The sequence below is a fragment of the Mirounga angustirostris genome, unplaced genomic scaffold (genome assembly GCF_029215605.1).
Source record: "Mirounga angustirostris isolate CCGP_5_RB_7025 unplaced genomic scaffold, mMirAng1.0.hap1 SCAF_13, whole genome shotgun sequence".
NCBI lineage: Eukaryota > Metazoa > Chordata > Mammalia > Carnivora > Phocidae > Mirounga > Mirounga angustirostris.
This window is the reverse complement of record NW_026991721.1, coordinates 104423492-104439000: the sequence shown is the minus strand read 5'-3', so window position 1 is coordinate 104439000 and position 15509 is coordinate 104423492. Positions and strand designations below refer to the sequence as shown.

At 38.2% G+C, this 15509-nt stretch overlaps 1 protein-coding gene across 4 annotated transcripts in view; it reads left to right on the top strand.

The window, feature by feature from the left end:
- Positions 1–14138, top strand: part of CUL5 (cullin 5) — a 93539-nt gene extending 79401 nt beyond the window's left edge. For all 4 annotated transcript variants that reach the window (XM_064577498.1, XM_045895121.3, XM_045895120.3 and 1 more), the window contains 6 exons: positions 2168–2291; positions 3672–3847; positions 4384–4545; positions 5311–5429; positions 6055–6178; positions 10630–14138. In XM_064577498.1, the coding sequence (XP_064433568.1) occupies positions 2168–2291; positions 3672–3847; positions 4384–4545; positions 5311–5429; positions 6055–6178; positions 10630–10824 (900 nt within the window). In that variant the 3' untranslated portion in view covers positions 10825–14138. The remainder of the gene's footprint in view (positions 1–2167; positions 2292–3671; positions 3848–4383; positions 4546–5310; positions 5430–6054; positions 6179–10629) is intronic.
- Positions 14139–15509: the final 1371 nt, after the last annotated feature.

The window sequence follows — 15509 nt, the reverse complement described above, 5'->3', positions numbered from 1 at the left end:
TTCCTGTCAGTTCACTTAAATGGAATTTGAGTTATATTAAAATGAATGTCTTTTATGTATATGTATGGTGTTAAGGTACATAATATGATTATGTTATGTAATTTTTTATATTATATATGGTTATGTATTTTATATATATCTCCTTCATTTATATATACATTTCACAATACACATTTATCGATTGTCCTGCTTTGCATGATACTATACGATAGTAAAATTACTCTGCAAACTGACCGTATGCAAAATGATCTTAATGTTAACAATCAGTGGGAAAAATTATTGTTTTGTAACTCTGAGAAATTTCTGTTAAAACATTAAAAACTCTATCTTACATAGGAAAAAAATTTGTAAAATGAGTATGTATTTATTAGTACACTATAAAACATAAGAAACTTTTAGAACTAAAGTACTATTTTTCTGTAAAAACCTAAGATTAGTTAGGAAAATATTTGCAATTCATATGTCCAATATTGTATTTAGAATACATAAAGAACTCTTACAACTCCACAGCAAAAAGACAGCTAAGTTACAAATGGGCAAAGGATTAAAATAGACATTTCTTCCCAGAAGATATTCACATGGCTAATGCATGTTTCAAAGATGTTGGACATCATTAGTCATTACTTCTGCTTTCCTCCCACTCTCCTTTATTCCCACTATGGTAGCTAAAATTAAAAAAGAAAGCAACAAGTGTGGGCAAGGAAGAGGAGAAATTGGAACCTCGTGTGCAGCTGATGAGACTATAAATCAGTGCAGCCCCCGGGGAAAACTGTTGGGCCGTTCTTAGAAGTTAGACATAGAGTCAGCCCAGCAGTTCTCCTCCTGAGTCATTCTGCTCGAGAGGTACGGAAGCACGTGACCACACAAGAACCTTGTTTGTGGATGTTCAAAACAGCATTATTAATAAGAGCCACAAGGTGGAAACAACCCAAAATGTCCATCAGCTGATAAGGGATAAACCAAATGTGGTTTAATCATACAACGGGAGGATACTTAGTAGTCACAAGAAAAACAGGACTGACACACACTGCAACATGAGTGAACTTGGAAAACACTGCTAAGTGAAAGAATTCAGTTACAAAAGACCACGTAGTATGAGACTCCACTAAAACAAAATGTCCACAGTGGCCAAATCCGCAGAGACCCTGTAAATACACTAAAACCCACTTAATTGTACATTCTGAAAGAGTGAGTGTTCTGGTAGATGAGTTGTATCTCAGGAAAGCTGTCCTGTAAATGAAGAGTAGTTTGACCAGCCGGGGCCTTCTTGTCATGTGACTTAGAATAGGGCATGAGCATCTTCTGTGTGCCTTGAAGAGTTGTCAGACTCCCTGTAAGTTTGGGTCAGCTTCCAGCCTGTGGTTTTTCGGGCTCTCAGTGTTGTGAAAGTTTTTGCTGGTGTCACTTCTCCTGGGGCGTCTTGTTTTTTGTTGTTGTTGTTGTTTGTTACTACTCCTTTCTCACTTAAGTTGATAATTTACCTTCAGTAAATTTACCTTAAGATAGTTTACCTTACATTCCTATGCCTGTATATTTAGAGTCTTCAGCGTTGGCAAGTTGACTTCAGTCAGCTCTTCTAGAATGCTGTTTATGTTCTATTAGATTATTTTCATTTCCAGCTTTATTTTTTTTTCTGTGGTATGCTTTTATCATTGTCATTGGCCATTTAGCTCTCTTGATTATCCATTTTTGTAAAATGTCAAGTGGATTTATCCCTGGAAGGCAAGGATGCAACAAAACTGTATGCTTTGCTTTCTGTGGGTGAACTGGATTAACAGATGACTAACAGATTTTGAAAACAAGTGTTGTGATTGGTCATGATGAGAAGTAAATTTTGTACTTTATGCATTCCTCACATTTAATACATGGTGATAACTGAGAGTTGACTTGGGTTGTTGAGGGACTGGTGTTATTGAACTATATACTGTGGCGACTGATTCATGTATATTGGAATCATGCAGAGAAAGCCTGGGTGACCTGGACTGTCTCATTTAGTTTTTAAGAATCAAATTTAATAGGTATTACAATGTAAGTATTCTAATAAATAAGAGGGGAATGATTTTATATTAAAGCATCTAAGACTTAGTTTTCCATTGAAAGTTTTTCCTAATAGTATATCAGATTATATATTATTGCTCATTACCTCTTTTGTCTTTGCCTTTCATAGGAAGTTGGTATGCCAGCAGATTATGTAAACAAGCTTGCTAGAATGTTTCAGGACATAAAAGTATCTGAAGATTTGAACCAAGCTTTTAAGGAAATGCACAAAAATAATAAATTGGCTTTACCAGGTATTATTTTATAATTACGTGTGTGTGTGTGTGTGTACACACATTTATATGTATATATATACACACCTTTTTAAAGAGATTATTTTTGTTTTCCAGTATATTAAAAATGAACCCTAACAGTAACAGATACAAAGATGTTACAAAGTCCACATTCCTTGAAGACATCCAGCAAAACAGAATTTAACAGAATTTAGATTTGATAGTCCTTATTTTTATGTATGTATGTATTTTTAAAATTATTTTTTATTTATTTTTAAAGATTATTTATTTGAGAAAGAGAGAGAATGTGAGCAAGAAGGGCAGAGGGAAGGGAGAGAGAATCTCAGGCCGACTCTGTGCTGAGTGCAGAGCCCAACACAGGACTCAATTTTATGACCTGGAGATCATGACCTGAGCTGAAACCAAGAGTTGGATGCTCCACTGGCTCCACCACTTAGGCACCCCTATTTTTTATTTTTTCAAAATAGCCACAGTTCACTGCCTGAGCTTTACATGTTTCAGATCCAGTCACATGAAGAGACTTATTTCTTTTTTATTTTAAGATTGATTTTATTTATTTATTTGTTGATTGATTGATTGATTGATTGATTTATAAGTAGGCTCCACACCCAGCATGGAGCCCAACAGGGGGCTTGAACCCACAACCCTGAGATCAAGACCTGAGCTGAGAGTCGGATGCTTAACCGACTGAGCCACCCAGGCATCCCCCCCCCCTTTTTTAAAGATTTTATTTAGGGCGCCTGGGTGGCTCAGCTGGTTGAGCGACTGCCTTCGGCTCAGGTCATGATCCCAGGGTCCTGGGATCGAGTCCCGCATCGGGCTCCCTGCTCAGCGGGAAGCCTGCTTCTCCCTCTCCCACTCCCCCTGCTTGTGTTCCCTCTCTCGCTGTCTCTCTCTCTGTCAAATAAATAAATAAAATCTTTAAAAAAAAAAAATAAAAAAAAAATATTTATTTGAGAGAGAGAAAGAGAAAGAGCATGAGTGGGGGCGGGGGGCAGAGGGAGAGGGAGAAACAGACTCCCCGCTGAGCAGGGAGCCTGAGCAGAAGGCAAGACGCTTCACCAACTGAGCCACCCTGGCACACACACACCCCCTTTTTTTCTTTATAAGTTTTATTTTTAAGTATAATCTCTACAGCCAATGTGGGCTTTGAACTCATGACCCTGAGATCGAGAGTCGCATGCCCTCCCCCCACCCCCACTGAGCCAGCCAGGTGTCCCTCTAATCCTTTCCTTTTTTTTAAAAGGATACTTTTAACAAAATCTTTAGGGTTTCGTTTATTTTTCACCAATGTTCACCCAGTATACATATATATTTCTTTTTAATTTTACACATTTTCAAGATTATTTATTTCATATTTTCTGATATTCTTGCCTATAGCTGATTCAGTTAATATAAAAATTCTAAATGCTGGTGCCTGGTCAAGGAGCTCTGAGAAAGTCTTTGTCTCACTTCCTACCGAACTGGAGGATTTGATACCTGAAGTAGAAGAATTCTACAAAAAAAATCATAGTGGTAGAAAATTACATTGGCATCATCTCATGTCAAATGGAATTGTAAGTAGATGGTGTATTAGTTCCGATATTGGTTTGACTGAAAGTACCGGCACTCGAGAGATCTTTGTTTGTCTCACATGTGCAAGTTTGAGCAGGTCTAGTGGATCTAGTCCATGGAGTTGTAGGGACATGGGCTTCTGCTTGTATCAGCACACTTAAAATATCGCTCTTGTCTGCAAATGCAATATGATCCCCAATGTGCCTGTCTTCCAGCCCAACAGGAAGGGAAAGATGAGAGTACACGGTACTTCAGGAGTAACTTCTAGAAGTTGCCCCATCATTTCCACTCACATCCCATTGGGCAGAACTGGTCACATGACCACATTTTGCCCCAGGGAGAGCTGGGATTTGAGCCTTTATTCTGGGCAGTCATGAAGTTGTGCTAAAATTGTGATTACCATGTAAAAAAGGAAGAGTGGATATTGGAAGACGGCTGGCAGTCTTTTCCATGTTTAATCTCATGTGAGAGAGTATAGGAGAGAGATGGTAATCATCCTGAAGAGAGTCTCATCTTTATGTTATTTTGTCTGTTATAGATAACATTTAAGAATGAAGTAGGTCAATATGATTTGGAGGTAACGACGTTTCAGCTGGCTGTGTTGTTTGCATGGAACCAAAGACCCAGAGAGAAAATCAGCTTTGAAAATCTAAAACTTGCAACTGAACTCCCTGATGCTGAGCTTAGAAGGACTTTATGGGTTTGTTTTATGTTTTTTGTTTTTAAAGTTGTATCCAGTCACAAGCAGGAAATATTTGATGGCTTGCTTACAATAAATTTATGAATTCATAACACTCTGAAAATGACCTTTAATCAAGAAAAAATACACTAATGAGGTATTAATGCACTAATGAGGTATTCATGGTAAAAAAGACATTGAAAGTAAGCAAGTTACAAAGATGGTGAAAGACAAGAAAGGGGAAAAAAAAATGAGAGAAAGTTTGAGTTGGTGTTTAAACGTTATCTGTGAGGAGTGTGGCCACAGATTTCATACTGAGAATGTGTTCAGAGATTTTTATGATGACCAAAAATGTAAGAATTAGAAAACTTTGGTCTTTTTGAGGGCCTGCAAAATGTACTTGTTAGTCTCCTGCTCATAGCTACATTTTACTCCTACTCCACAGACCTCTTGAAAGTTCAGGAATAATAATTGTCTAGAGGGAAATAGCTGGTGTGTAACTGGCAGGTTGCTTTTGCTGTGATTGCCTATGACCAGTTGCTCTGGTCTTGTCTCTTACTGTAAAGAGATCGTTTATTGCTTCCTTCCTCACAACCAACTCTTTCTCCTCGTTCTTTTCTCAGTTTCTACATTTACATTGTTAAAGTCATCGAGGTATCATATAAAAGTTGAATCGTGATTTTGTGCTTATAATTTGTTCTCCCCTCTTTTAGTCATGTTGGAGAATTGATCTTAGTATTCTGTACCGTTGATCAATGTTAATTGTTTTCTCTTTATTCTTCGTAGTCTTTAGTAGCTTTCCCAAAGCTCAAGCGGCAGGTTTTACTGTACGAACCTCAAGTCAGCTCACCCAAAGACTTTACAGAAGGCACTCTCTTCTCAGTGAACCAGGAATTCAGCTTAATGTAAGGTCGACGGTGGTTGATGTAAAATAAAAATACCTTGTTGGAAGTTTGGTGTTAATTTATTGTTAGCACAATAATTATTTTCCTTACGTTATATTTAAAACATCACTCTAGGGTTACGCCACTTAGTTGTTTATTAAACATAGTAATGAAGTGGATATGCTTACTTCTTATTTGTCAAGGATACATTTTGGTGTGTGATTATAGTACTTTTCATCTTTAAACATCTTTATATTGCTTTCATCTTTAAACATTGAACTCTAAAGAAGCTTTATTCACACAAAGCATTTTTCCCCTAAGATCCATTTAGATGATAATGCTGAATAGCAGCCCATGTATCTTCCGACGATCTAAGCACTTTCATGGTAGTATAAATTATATTAGCTCTGTTATTACAGGGAATGATGTCACCCATACATTATTAACTGAGCTTTTGTTGTGTTTGGGGGAAATCATATGATTCATTTTAAATAAAGCTGTATGTTGATTATTTGTTACTTTTCCTTTAAGCAGTTCTGGAGAGTAATCTTCAGAATATTTCTAAATCTTTTTTCTCAGACATTATTGCTATAGTGTGATGTCAAAAGGCCTTCAACTGTAAAATACTTGATTCACTTTTTTATAGAAAAAATGCAAAAGTTCAGAAAAGGGGTAAAATCAACTTGATTGGACGCTTGCAGCTCACTACAGAAAGGATGAGAGAAGAAGAGAATGAAGGAATAGTTCAACTAAGAATACTTAGAACCCAGGTTTGTATAAGGCAGAATGTCTATACTTTGAAAAAAATTTCATTTTTTTAAATTTCCATTTTTTTAATTTATTTTTTTAATTTTTATTTATTTATTTATTTTAAAGATTTTACTTATTTGAGAGCGAGAGAATGAGAGAGAGAGAACACATGAGAGGGGGTAGGGCCAGAGGGCGAAGCAGACTCCTTGCCGAGCAGGGAGCCCGATGTGGGACTCGATCTAGGGACTCCAGGATCATGACCTGAGCTGAAGGCAGTCGCTTAACCAACTGAGCCACCCAGGCACCCATTTTTTTTTTTTAATTTAAAAGCATGTAGGTATTCAAACTGTAATGAACTAATTTTCATTTTACTGGAATTTAAAAACGGCATTGCTGGCATTCTCTTAGTTGCTGAAAGAGATGTCTGTATGTCTTGATGGCCTCTGGTAGATTCTGCTGGTTGGGCAAAACCTTGGTTTTAAGTTATGTCTCCCTTTGATCACAATTGACTTAATGTGTGTCCACAATAAGTTGTAATTCTAGGATTGAAGTACTTAAACTCTTACTTAATTTTAAGACTTATAATTCCATTGTAATATGAAATTAGGGAACACTTTTAAAAACTTTCTTTTTTTTCTTAAGTTTTATTTATTTATTTTTAGCAGTCTCCACACCCAATGTGAGGCTTGATCTCACGACCCCAAGATCAAGAATCTCATGCGCTTCTGACTGAGCCAGCCAGGCGCCTCTACTTTCAAAAACATTTTAAAGCTAGGATTGTGGTCCCTTCTGAACATGATAAAGAATACTTACTGCAAACTGATGTGTGACCATTTTAACTTTAGAAATATTCTTATTAGGGGCATCTGGGTGGCTCAGTCAGTTAAGCGTCTGCCTTTGGCTCAGGTCATGATCCGAGGGTCCTGGGATTGAGTCCCGCATTGGGCTTCTTACTCAGCAGGGAGCCTGCTTCTCCCTCTGCCTGTGGCCCGCCCCCCCACTTGTGCTCAGTCACTCTCTATTTTTGACAAAGAAATAAAAATCTTAAAAGAAATACTATTAAGACCAAGTTATTCCACTTTTGCTGTTTTTATTTAATACTATTTGAAACTGCTGGCCAATTCAAGAAAATATGAAACAAATAAGAAAAGATTAAAATATTTCATAACTTCTAGATCATATAGTGTGATAAAGGAGCAGGGAAAAGATGAATAAAAATCAGTTGCTTTTCTAGTTAGCAATAAATTTGAAAAACTTAAGAGCAAAGGGGCACTTGGGTAGCTCAGTTGGTTGAGCATCCAACTCTTGATTTCAGCTCCGGTCATGATTTCTGGGTCGTGAGATGGAGCCCCACGCTGGACTCCTCGTTCAGCAGGGAGTCTGCTTGAGATTCTCTGTCTCTGCCCCTCCCCCCACTTGTGTGCGCTCTCTCTCTCAAATAAGTAAATAAAATCTTAAAAAAAAAAAGTAAAGGAGAAATAAAGAAACCATAGAATTCATAGGCACTTCTTTAAAAAGAATTCATGGCCCTTTACTGAGAGTCAAAAGGAGATTTAAATAAATAGAAAGATCTTGCTCTTTTTCTCTTGGCTAAAATTTTTATTGAGGTGTAATTTACGTGTAAAATGCACATTTCACAGGTTGTCCATGAGTTTTGATGTTGTGAGCATCATCTCAGTTAAGATACAGAAGGTTTCTGTCAGTCCAGCCAGGCCCCCTCTGACCCACCGGACTACCCCTCACTGTTGCCTAGTTTTGCCTGTTCCGAGTCTTCATGGAAATAGAATCAGACAGTGAACGTACTTGTTCTGTCTAGCTTCTTTTGCTCAGCATGCAGTAACCATGTTCTTCAGTGATAAGGCTGAATTACTTAGGAAGTCGATTTTTCCCATGTAAAAATTCGACTGGGAATATTTTGGGAATTTTACATTTTGATTCTCAGTTTTATGAGAAAGAATAAATGAGAGTGTTTGAGATCCTTAAAAAAAAGAATAAGGTGTTGGTGGAACTTGCCTTTGCCAAATGTGAACACTTAACTAAAATATCTACAAAATAAAACAGTGTAACAGGCAGATTGGTTGAGGAAAATAGCTCAGAATTGAACCTACTCTATAAACGAACTTTGGAATAAAGGAAATAATTTCCATGAGCCATGACAAGGGAATTCAGGAAGAGATTTGGGGGAGTTTCACGTTTGGGGGGAAAATCAGGGTATAGTTCCAGTTTCTGGCAACACCAGGATAAATTCCAGATGGATTTAAGTTGAGCAGGTATAGTCATTCTATAGGACGTGCAAGAAAATGAAGTTTTTTGCTTTGTCTTAAACTGATGGCTGATTATGTACAGTCCAGTAATCCGGGCTGTCCCTTCAGGTAGTGCTCAGCCTTTCTCATTTCTCCCGATATTCCTCCAGTCAGCCCCACTCTGTGCTGTTTCACAGATGGCATCTGGAAGGATCGAGGGCAAGAGGAATTCACTTGACCTCGTAGTGACAGTGAAGGGACTGTCCTATCCTTGCGACAGTGGCCTGGGTTCTTGCTTTTTTTGTGCGGTGCTTTCCGTGTCAGCCGCGGGAGCCTGACTTTCTGTTGCTATCTGCTGCTACTGAGCTCTGGTTCATTATTTTTCCAGTTGGTAAGGAACACATGGGCTCTTCCCTGCTCTGACCGCCTGTCCTCTGTGCTTACGGAGCCCTTCAGCTCTCTGAGCCTCTGTCCCATCTCCCGTGTGGCTTCTTGGCCTGCAGGTGCTCCTGTCACTCTCACTGCTGCTGCAGCATGACTCTGGCCTGGAACTGAAGGCCTGTGGGGGTCTTGTTAGCTCTGCACCCCACCTATGCCATGTGGGGACTGGAGGAGGGTCGGGAGTGCGTGTTCTTCCCATCCTGTCATGCCCCGTCTTCCAGTGATGGCCGGCTGGCAAGTGCAGACCAGGGCCAGCGCCCCCGTGCTCGGTTCCCCTCATCACCTCTCGAGCACAGCCACTTTCCTCACCTCGGCCAAAGCTTGAGACACGTACAGTCGGTCCTCCCTCCTGGCTCCTGAGATTTTCACGTGCCTGAAGGCTTTCGCCCTTCCTTTCTGTCTGGACCCTTGACGTAAGCCCCTGGCATCGGGAGCCTGGCATCTCGATACACTGAGAATGGGAGGACTTCACTGTCCTCTTCATGATGGGGGAGGGATCCTCATGTCTGCCAGGGATGTGGAAGAGTCTTTTCTCTCGTGGAACAGTGCCTGGTTCCCAAGTCTGTTACCATTTTGCAGCAAAACTTCACTTTGAATGTGAAAAGCCAGTATTACCTCTCATTTTCTCTTTTCACATTTCTTCTTTAACAAATTCTAATCTCCACCAAGGCAGACAGATGGCTTTGGTTTGCTAAGGAGAGAGCTCCTACAGGAAAAGCAAAAAAAGTGGGGCGCCTGGGTGGCTCACTCGTTAAGCGTCTGCCTTCGGTTCAGGTCATGATCCCAGGGTCCTGGCATCCAGCCCTGCAGCAGGAAGCCTGCTTCTCCCTCTCCTTCTGGCCCTCCCCCTACTCATGCTCTCTTGCTCTCTCTCTCTCTCAAATAAAATCTTTTAAAAAAAAGCAAAAGAAAAGAATATTTAATAATTTTTGAATTATCCCTATTACAAACTTAATAGTAATTAAGGGGCGCCTGGGTGGCTCAGTTGGTTAAGCGACTGCCTTCGGCTCAGGTCATGATCCTGGAGTCCCTGGATCGAGTCCTGCATCGGGCTCCCTGCTCGGCGGGGAGTCTGCTTCTCCCTCTGACCCTCTTCCCTCTCGTGCTCTCTGTCTCTCATTCTCTCTCTCTCAAATAAATAAATAAAATCTTTAAAAAAAAAAAGTAATTAAATCATCAAGGAAATATTTATAAAATTGACATAGGTGAACAGTGCTTACTCCTGTAAGAAGTCAGAATATTTCATTAGATCAATAAACTGAAGGTAATATTTATAGCAGATATAATTTATTATTTTGATAAATACATAAAGAGTAGTAATTACTGATTTTTAAAACTAGACACCAGCTGGCATGTGCTTCTACACAAAGAAGTAACTTTGCCTGTGATGGAAAAGGGTGTGTAAGGGGTTTGTTGTATCTTAATTGATACTTAATACCAGTTTATATACATACTGTGTTCACAGTTAAGAGAAATTTTTGAAACGTGCATAATGTGGAAAAAAGTAATGGAAGGAAGTATCCCAAAACATTAGGTGTGGTTTTCTGCAGAGAGGTTATGGGTAATTTTGTTTTTCCTTGTTTTTCAAAATCTTTATAATCAGATTTTCTTTTACAGTGAGTGGAAAAAAAGTATATTAAGTAAAAGCTGCTGGTCTCAAGATTAATCTAGTGATTAGTCTTTTGGATGGATGTTGGAAAGAGAATGAAATACATAAAACGTCATGTTTTGTTGTTTTACTTAAAATTTAATCTATTAATGATCTTTCATTTTTGTTTTTCTTTTAGGAAGCTATCATACAAATAATGAAGATGAGAAAGAAAATTAGTAATGCTCAGCTGCAGACTGAATTAGTAGAAATTTTGAAAAACATGTTTTTGCCACAAAAGAAAATGATAAAAGAGCAAATAGAGTGGCTAATAGAGCACAAATACATCCGAAGAGACGAGTCTGACATCAACACTTTCATATACATGGCATAATCTTGAACATCATGGACAACATTAAGAACCCAAATTTCAGAGTGCGTGGGCAGAAAGTTGTAACAGTTTGTGCTGGAGGAAGGTCTATTTGGACTTTGATTACATAAATATTAAAATCTCTGCCTTACCTGACAAAACAACTCTATCTTGCCAATCACATTAGTTAGCATGACGGCATTCCCTTCATGTTGCACACTCTGTAACAGCATGCTGTTTTGTGGAGAAACTTGCATTCATGAAGAGCCCATGATGAACTTGTAAAAGTGAATTTGATTTCTATCCACCAGAAGAAATAGTCGGGAAGGGTGAGGGCGGGGTTCTTGTTGCTTTTTTTTTTTTTTTTTCTCCTCTCTTTTTTTCCTCTCTCACGAAAATGTACTTGCACAAGGAAGGATCTTCAGATATTCGTGCACTGAATAATGCTGTTATGTTTTGTTTTTTTTAAAATGCAATTAAAACTAGAAATAGCACTCTTGGTTTCTTTTGATCAAAAGAGGGAGCTGGTCTGCACAACATTGGGGGAGGGCAGATATAGGTGAGAAGATAAGTATTTAATAATATAACACTATTTGTTCACGCCCTGCTTCAGTATAGTAACTGGATTTAATGGTGACCTGAAAATGATATTAAATTTTTCCAACTTACAGACGTTGGCTTTCTTTAAGCAGGAGACTGCTACTTTAGATGTTTGTGTTAAATAAGGAGTTTTAAAATTTTATATGGCTGGAGAGCTTGTTTTGAAAAACTGAAGCTTATATTAATTTGTTGCTCCAGTTGTTTAAAAAAAAATGTATGGAGAGAAGTCGGTCATTTCAACTGCAGAGTCAGAATAGCAAAACAAAGATATTAAGTGTGTTCACTAACACACTTAATGTTTGTATACCTAATATTTATTATGCCAAATTTTGTTATCTCCAAATTTATTAAAAACAAGGCAGGAATCTACTCTCACATAATACAGTTATGTAACTATTTCTTGATCTGCAGCATAGAAATATTTTGGAATTTTAAAGTCTCATGGTTAGGGATTTATAGCCTCAGGTTTCTGGAAAGGAAGACATTCTGTTTTAAAAAGGAGTGTCCGTTACGTAGGGGAAAAACCACAACGTAAGACCTGAAAAGCATGAGCAAAATTGTTGCAGTCTTAATATGAGCAGTAAACTTGCCAAATATATGTACATATATATTTATATATTTTAAAAATAAACGTTTTTAAAATGTTCAGAAGGCAACACTTACCTTGTTCCTTTCAGTCAATCCAAAGTAGCAACTTACTAGTTGCCAGCGACTGAATACCCAGAGTGACGCAGAGTTCAGGACTTGAGGACACGGGCAGCTTAGCGGAGAAAAGTGTATTCCCCGTTGGCAAAGAGTGACTCTACGTGGATTTTTATTCATTATGCTGCACGTTCCAAGTTTTTTTGCAAATGCTTTTCTATCTTGTTTGATACTAAGTAATACTTTAAACCTATGATTTGGGAAATAGTAGGAAGTGGAGTGCTGAGCTTTGAAAGGTGCATGGTAGACAGTATTACGCAAGGTGCTTTCAGGACTGTTCCATGGAATCTGTCCCCAGTCCCAAGAGGCGTTGTGAGCTGCCTGCTGAAAGGAAGGAGAGCAAATTCAAAACATGGAAGGTATCGCTGGGTATATTCACATGCCTGTTCTGCAACTCATAGGAAATTGGAATTTTGTTTCTAATTTAAAATCTTACATTTAGCTCTGGGGGCAGCATGTGTCCGTTATTAGACCGAGTGCATTGTGGAGAATTAAACTAAATTGATGACTGCGGACGATGGATATATTTGAAATTAAAAAAAAATAATTTGTTATAATTGTGGCCCTTACATTTAACAAATAGTTCAGGATTGGGCATATTTGCTTCTCCCATATTCGAATGCCCAAGGGAAAACAGTGGAAGGGAGAATTACAGGTCATTTTTTAAAGTTTCAGATTTGTTCCTTTAAACCATAATTGTTCTCAGAACAGGTTTGGAATTTCTCATCTTTTTGGTCATTTTAAGAATGAGAGCCATGATGTTTTGATTTATAAAGGAAAGTTTAATGCAAAAGTGGGTAACTCTAAATCCATAGCCAAGTTTTCTATTAAATTTTATAAATTTTTTAATAGCTAATTATGTCCTAATTGTATTTTGGGAAATTGAACAGCAGCAAATACTGTAGACGTAACAGTTTTCATCGTTTTTGTTGTTGCTGTTATGTATACAAAAGTTCAACTACTTTTTGGTGTTAATGAAAACGATTTAGTTGACGAGGTGCCTGTGTGCCATTGTTCAGTTTTCTTTAAATGTGTCTTGATGATAGATTTGCTAATTTAAAAAAAAGAACCTGATAAAAACCTTCCCAGCGATTAGCGAAAGGTACGGAATCACAGTTAGTATCCTTTATTGAGTCCCTTTCCTCTGATTGCACTTCCAAGTGGTGCCATGGTGGTGAGGAGAATCCAGGCTGCCAGGAGTAGGGCAGTGGGACGCACCACAGCTTAATTTAAACTGTGAACACTAATACAAAGCTGGAGCCATCTGGAAAATGTTAACCTTTGTTGTCCTCATTGCCAGAGTAAAAAGAAACAATTTTGATGCTTACAATGCGATAAATATTAGGACATTCGTATTCCCATGATTTAATGAGGATGTTGAAATAAACTATGAAGTCTTCCAATTTTTACGTTTACTGGAGGGGTCCCTGCATTGTCAACCTGTTTATTTAAGTCTCTTACTCTTATTTTATGCGTAAATGTTACAGTTTCCAAAAACGAACTGTTAGCTTTCTTGTTTTTACTTTTTATTGAATTTAATACAAAATATGACCGGAGTAGTTACAAAGTATTTTGCATTATTTGCAGTAGGATGTCATTAGCCCGGCTCACAGGGCAAATTTTAAACATTCAATTTGGGTGAAGGTTCTAGTTTTTCAGAAAGATTTGCCATCTTAAACTCAAGCCGGTTTTTCTATTTTCATGTAAATGACTGGGATGCTATCTTACAAACTCTTCCAAGGTCATGTTTGTGAAATCAGCATTACCTGAGAGCTTTCCTGTCATCTACACTATATATGTCGTCTGGAGTGTTGAACAAATTTGCGTTCCTAAGTTGGACTTTATCTTCGTGTGGTATATACGGTTTTGAATGTGTGCCGCTACGTACTGAGATGATAATGCTGTACAATTTTAAATGGTAGCAGTTTCTGTATGGAGTAGGCTGAAATATTTTGATGAACTGCTTAATTTTTGGATTTTATTTTTTAAGTTGTATAATTTATTTTCTTGCAAAATAAAAGTGTAATATAAAAGCTTTCACCTATCCAGAAAATATTGATGTTCTACTGTTAAGTAGTTTTTAAGACTTAAATTTGTGTAATAAGTATATTTATACATTTCATGGTGAAATAGTAAATCTTAGCCTTAGGAATCAGAAACATGAAAAGTAACCCACTTCTTTTAGATTTCAAATTTTAGTCCATAACGAAAGCTATCAGGAATGTCGCTTTTTCAGTGATGATAATAGCAGCCTAAGGTTATCATGCCTGGAAAAGATAAACTATTTCAGACCTGAAAGTGATTAATGCATCCTTTCACAGGTTAGATAAGCCGTGTCATAACCACAATTTAAGTTTTATATCAGATAAAAACAAATATAAAATTGTTTGTGTGTGCAAAATTGTGAAATATTTAAGTTTCAAAGCTAGGGATAGTTTAGTAATAAGCTTATGAGGATGGACAGTGTCCTTCACAAAGTACCATAGCCTGGGTGGCTGATAAACCACAGAAATCTGTTTCTCACAGTCCCAGAGGCTGGAAGTCAAGGGTGAAGAAGGTGTCGGTGTGGTTGGTTTGGGTGATGAACCTCTTGCACGGTGCAGCTGCTGACTTCTGGGTGTGTCCTCACATGGAGGAAAGAGGGCTGAGAGAACTCCCAGGGTCTCTTCCGTAAGGGCACTACGCTCATTCACGAAGGCCCTGCTTCCTGAGCTAGTCATCTCTCACAGCCAGCACCCCACCTACGAATACCATCCCTTTGGGGATTAGGTTTCAACGTATGGTTTTGGGGGAGACACAGACCTTAAGTCTATTGTATTCATAGTGACCTTAAGCTCAGCTTGGGACTTGAGCAGGGATTGGGGTGGGGTGGGGAGTTGATAGAAAAGTATGGTCTCGGTATAAGACTCACCTAAACCTAGAGATAGATTTACCATTAAACTTTCAGGGCCGGGAATTTTGTATCGGCATACCTCATTGCACTTCAGTTTATTACACTTTGCAGATGAGGGGTTTTGTTTTGTTTTTGTTTTACAGATTTAAGGTTTGTGACAACCTAGCTTCATTTTCCAATAGCATTTGCTCACTTTGTGTCTGAATCACATTTTGGTCATTTTTGCAATATTTGAAACTTTAATTATATTTGTTACGGTGATCTGTGATCTTTGATGCTACTTATGTAATGGTTTCAGGTGCCCCAAACTGCACCCACACGAGGACGGTAAACTCAACCGACAAATGTGTGTGTGCAGACTCCTCCACCAACTGACTGTGTCCCCATCTCCCTCTCCTCGGGCCTCCCTGTTCCTGAGACACAACAGTATTGAAATTGGACCAATTAATAACCCTACAGTGGCGTTTAAGTGTTCAAGTGAAAAGAGGAGTCGCACATCTTTCACTTTAAATCA